We start from the raw sequence: 5,875 nt of genomic DNA, 5'->3' as shown, positions 1-5,875 counted from the left end.
TACAATAATGAGCATGGGATTTCGTCGAATCCAGCCGTGTGTTTGCCCTGTAAATTTTGAATGATAGCACGGATTTCAACGTGGTCAGTTGGAAACAGAAGCAAAGAATTAGGATTGGTGGACAACCTAGGTTTAGATTGATTGTCCGAACTAGCGCCTGTGAGGTCATGTATTGATTCAATGAAGAACGCATTAAACGCTTTGGCAATGTCAACTTTATCAACTAAAGAACCACCATGACCATGTGCATCTTTAAATTTATAGGGGTACTCTTTATTCTGAATAGGTATATAAGAATAATCAATTGCCTGAAAGAAGTGCTTATATTGTGATAATTCAATTTTAAGTTCTTCACTTTATTGCATATGAAATAAATTGTTATGTTGTGGCGTTTATTTTTTACAAATAGGTATTTATATTTTTTCAAAATCCGTATTTATTCCGAAAAGATACCCCCATTCCTGGTGACTGGGCTAGAAGTAGTAAGGACAAGGCCGATCTGTTTGCACAACACCTGGCTGAAGTATTTAGCCTTGAAGATGCTGTACCAACACAAGAAATGATTGCCAATTTACAAAGTCTTGTGGAAGATACCGGTCACATAAAACTAATAACTCCCCACGAAATAAAAAAAAGCAATCGCTCTTCTAAATAACAGAAAATCACCTGGGCCTGATCACATCACACCCAAAATGCTAAAAGAAATCCCTAGAAAAGGAATTGTACTCCTAACATATATATTTAATGGAATCCTCCGTTTGCACTATTGGCCCCTTCAGCTTAATGCTGCTGAAGTAATTCTAATAGCCAAACCTGGTAAAAATCCACATCAAGTCTCCTCCTACAGACCAATAAGTCTGTTATCTACTATCTCCAAGCTCCTAGAAAAACTCATACTCCATCGAATTAGTCCCCTCCTAAATGTTATCCCAGATCATCAGTTTGGATTTCGACAATCTCATTCGACAGTTCAACAGTGCCATCGCGTCGTACAAACAATAGACACATCCCTGGAAGACAAAAAATATTGCACACTTATCCAATCCAGGCTGGGGTACCGCAGGGCAGTGTGTTGGGCCCATTGCTTTATCTACTACACACATCTGATATACCTACTACACCCAATACTACAATCGGTACTTTCGCGGATGACACAATCATTCTTGCAAGTCATGAAGATCCAACAATAGCATCTTCTTATGTGCAAAGTCAGCTAAACCTTATACAAGATTGGACTAACAAATGGAACATCAAAATTAATGAAAGTAAGTCAACTCAGGTCACATTTACACTTAAAAAGGGCCGCTGTCCACCAGTTACTGTCAACAATTCAATTATACCTGTATCTCCATCAGCACGTTACCTAGGTCTACACCTCGACGAAAAACTTACCTGGAAGATACACATCTTAAAAAAGAAAAAACAAATCGACCTACGACTAAATGATCTAAACTGGTTGATAGGAAGAAAATCCCGATTGTCCCTAGAAAACAAAATCTTGGTTTACAAGACAATAATAAGACCTATTTGGACTTATGGTATTGAGTTATGGGGATGTGCCAGCAAATCAAATACTGCAATTATTCAACGCTCTCAGTCCAAAATTCTTCGAGCTATTACTGACGCACCTTGGTACGTAACCAACAAAATGTTACACGACGATCTCTTTATCCCTTTCGTTTCGACTATCATACAAGAGCGTAGTGCAAGTCATCATACCCGGCTAGAAGCACATGCCAACCCACTAACGCAACCACTTTTACTACAACACGACTCCAGAAGACTACAACGACGTTGGCCAATTGATCTCAAATAAGAAGTAGGTGAACTCCTCGCTGGAAGAGTTCCCATCCCGCCATCCAGGACTGTCTAGCTTTAAGGTCCCATGTTATCATATTAGCCCATAGAATGTCAATTCTGATTGCTAATAAAAATTATATATAAAAAAAAAATTATAGGTTGCGTCCAAATTTGGAATAATTAAAAACATCCTGCAGAGTACGCTATATTACAGTCACAAAATCACTAAAATTAGCATGAACCAAATAGATTCGTGATGAAGAAACAAAATAGTACCTTAAATTTGAGAAGAATGTACCTAATCGGCCCTATTGGAAGTTAAATCAGATTAAACAAAACTGGAACGCAATGCACAATACAAATTTTTGGAACACGCTCGAACACCTCCAATTTGGGGTCCGAAAGAAACTACTTATCTTTGTTAAGTTTCTTCGTCGTTTAATACTCGTATAGTTGCTACCACCTGAATTTAAGACAGTGGTTGTTTTTTAATATTTAATTTTTGAAAACTAGGTTTAGGTATGAGTTGAAATCTTTAAAATGGCTATAATTGCCAACTAAAATGTGAATTCCAATCCTTTACGAGTCAATTAAAGCCATTTTATGAAATCCAAAGCCTCAAATTCATATATCAAAGAAACCCAAATCAAAAGAGTTGTGTATATTTATGTTATTTCAAGTGTTTCAAGAACAAGCATTATGGGCTCTGATAGCAACCCTTGCCGCAAAATTTTGCCGTTGTTCTACTGATGATCAATCTAATTACCTACGCAATTTTTACACTACCGTAAATATTTCCTAAATGTTCCATTACTAATTCGTCGACAGGACAAGATGAGCAATATCGCTTTGAAGAATATTATATTTCCTTCTTTTAGACTGTGAGAATTCAACTGTATACTTCATAGAGAGCGTTAGTTATACCTGAAGCAATGAGCGAAGTAATATAGAATCAACTTGCTAAAATATACCTAAAAAACGTTCATTATTGTTAAAGTGTATGACTGGTATCTACTTCCAATTTTGGTTAGTTTTGAAATTCTCATTAGTTTCCTTTCCACATGCGAAACTCATATTACTCGCCTATGCACACTGTTAACATTTAATTTATATTAAATACCCATCATTAGACAAATTTCTAAAAAGTTGTTTGCTCATCACCTAAACCAATTCAAATTAATTAAGGATTTCTTTTTATTCCACGTGAAATAAAAATCAAGATGAGCCTACATCAATTTCTTCTTTATAGATGAGTTGTCGTAGCTTATCACAAAGATTTAGAAAGCTGTTCATTGAAAATAGGTCAGATAGCCATGCCACTCGCACTGGCGAAACACTGTCACACAATAAATCGACAGCTTTAATTACATTTGCAATAATTCCTCAGTAATGCCGCGATCTCCCTCGAATTGAAAGTAGGTGCCTCAACAAACAATTTAAAACAACTTACAACAAAATAACAAAAACAATAATAAATAAAACAAAACATGTCTAACATCTAATGGTATTTCATTTTTATAAGCGTAGGAGTGTTCTTCGTCTGACGTGGTGGTTGCATGTAAAAGCTGGGTCTATTATTGTCAGGAAAGTGCTTGTAAACATTAAGACCTGATGGTACGCTCTGAATTTCCTGTTGAAGTGCAGTTTTCAGATGTGAAGGTGACGCGTAGTTTCTCAAACCCGGAGTGACGAGCGGTTTCTTATTCGTTTTGTAGGTCAAATTTGAGACTATTGGTTGAAAATCGGTTTCGACAAACTGTTGGTTGAATCGGTTCTCGGTCGGTTTTCGTATTTTGTGCTGTTGTTGCGTGGTTAATCCGTCGCTAACTTTAATTTCAACTGGGTTGAGTTTGCTGACTTGTAGAGGAATTACTTTGTTATTGGTCTCGAGAAAAGACAAATCTAGGGGAAACTGCAGGTTAGGGTTGACCTCGTTTTTAATGCTGTCGGGTTTTTTGGTCGTTGACGGTGCCTTTTTTACTTGCTTGATGTTAACGATTGCGGGTTGCGGTCGTGATTCGCTCGGTTTGTACAAGTATTCATGGGATGGCTTGGGTGATTTAATTATCTTCTTTGGTAGTTTTTCTGCTTCCATGTGAACCAGTTGGTGACTGGATGAGAGCGGATGTTGGTTACCATTAAATTTCACGTATGCGTGGAAACCGTGCTCCTTATCCGCAACGTAGTCTACCGTTCTTATAGAACCATCTGCTTCCATCATCGAGTACTGACCTTTAACAACACCTCCTTCTTTCTTCTCCCATTGATCCTTGACATCACCAGTGTGCATGTCTTTCACACCGTAACTAAAGCTGTAGTCATTAGTTTTCTGCAATAGAGACGTACACTAGTAAATAACTCATTTGATATATTTATTGTGGTCGGCACAAGTGATCTGAATTTTCAAAGTAAGCAGAACTGTGTACTTAATTTATTATGTGGAAAAATTAACAAAAATCCTCTCCCTTTCAAAATGAGATAAATGTTACTCATTAACTGTACCTACTCTACTTACTGATATCTTTTCTTCTAAAAAATGTTTTTGTAAACTTTCGAATAAACATCATATTGTTTTGTCGAAAGTATTAAAAGGTACAAAGTAAGTAATTAGTTCATATACTTATGTAAATTAGTGAAATTTCATAAATCTGTGATAAAAGTGACACTTATTTTTTATGGTACCTTTCACTTTCGTTTATAAGATTCGTAACATTAACGAACATATTTGTCCAGATCTCACATTTGGTGGAAAAGCACACTGAAGATAGTTGTAAATGATCTATAAAATCGGATTTTACCCCAGACACAGAACAATTCCTCCTGGGAATCTTTTATTTAAAGAAATAGAGGAATCCTTGGTTGTTTTGTCAATAGTGCAATCATGTCGAAATTAAATTCGAGCGAATTCAATGGTATGGTGTGAGAGCGAAAACAACATAAAGCTTTTTACAAATCGGTAAGAGGAAGTGCTTCTAGCGACCAAGGGTTGGATATACAGAAGCACTTGGGATGCAGCCCTGGATATTAAAATAAGCCTTGACATTACCTAAATAAAAGTGACATATTCTTTGACAAATTTTAGAGTTCCCAAAAGTGTCTGATAAGCGGATATTAGGAAAAGAAATTGTCAATGAGATACGGCATTCTTCCATACTGATTTAAAATTGGTGTAGATAACAAGCATTCACACTGGGCGCCTTTAATAGACAGATTTTTAAAAAAAATTAAAAAGAGCAAGTAGGAATACCTACTCTGGCTGTGTTTCTTCTAAAAAGGGTGGCAATATATATGAATTTATATCACAAAAAGCAGATTACCAATTCCCTGTGACATTTTGAAAAGGTCTCAAGGTATGGTTATGAATCTATAAACAAACGAACTGCAATTCTCATAATATTGCATACTCGCCACTTCAATATACCTACTATGACCAAAACCATTCTTCGTCCAGCAACAAGTGTCGAACGTGAAGACACCTCAGAGAAACTTCGAAATAATACTTTGTAAATGCAAAAAAATCATTATCTACAAGTAAGAAAAACAAAGGCTCAAGTTTATCAGTGCCAAAACCGAAATAGGAACGAAAATGTACTTACATTATCTTCCTCTGGTTGAGCCTTCTCCTGTTTGTGCTCTATCGGATTGCTTCTAACAATTACGACTGTCATAAGCACCGTTAAAACCTAAAAATGCGCACTTAAAAAACATTCATCTCGTATTACCACATTAATCCTACCTTAATGTGCATTATTTATCCAGAGATGTAATACACTAAAAGCAATTAAACGTACTTTCGAGTACTTTCACCAACTGATGTCTCGATATAAATGAAATCATTTATAAGATCTTCTAGACATCCCTCCCCATACGAAAGAAATTTTTTCCTCTATACTAATTGTAACATTTGGTAGTCTTAACAAACGACGGTACAATTTATCTTGGCTTAGAAATGTAAGTTTCTCTATTTAAAATTGCTTTTATAAATTATAATGGTCTAAACATAGATAATTAAAAATGTGTGTGCATTGATTGTTTGCGTTGAAAATTGATAGTAATTTTATAGGGAATCTAATTA

General features: G+C 35.8%; 1 protein-coding gene across 1 annotated transcript; it reads right to left on the bottom strand.

The window, feature by feature from the left end:
- Positions 1-3,009: 3,009 nt before the first annotated feature.
- LOC116172523 lies at positions 3,010-5,606 on the bottom strand. Its single transcript, XM_031489755.1, has 3 exons — positions 5,537-5,606; positions 5,397-5,483; positions 3,010-4,129 (listed from the first exon to the last, which is right to left on the bottom strand). The coding sequence occupies exons 1-3, from the start codon at positions 5,546-5,548 to the stop codon at positions 3,299-3,301; spliced, it is 930 nt and encodes a 309-aa protein (XP_031345615.1). The 5' UTR covers positions 5,549-5,606; the 3' UTR covers positions 3,010-3,298.
- Positions 5,607-5,875: the final 269 nt, after the last annotated feature.

The sequence above is a fragment of the Photinus pyralis genome, unplaced genomic scaffold (assembly GCF_008802855.1).
Source record: "Photinus pyralis isolate 1611_PpyrPB1 unplaced genomic scaffold, Ppyr1.3 Ppyr1.4_LG5, whole genome shotgun sequence".
Lineage (NCBI taxonomy): Eukaryota > Metazoa > Arthropoda > Insecta > Coleoptera > Lampyridae > Photinus > Photinus pyralis.
Note: the sequence above shows the minus strand (reverse complement) of the source record. Positions and strands in the feature narration are given on the sequence as shown.

What these genes read in the sequence shown, in the direction of transcription:
- LOC116172523 (XM_031489755.1), bottom strand. An exon ending in CTCAACCAGAGGAAGATAAT is followed by an intron (nt 4,130 to 5,396) that starts GTAAGTACATTT and finishes TCTCTATTGCAG; the next exon opens with AAAACTAATGACTACAGCTT.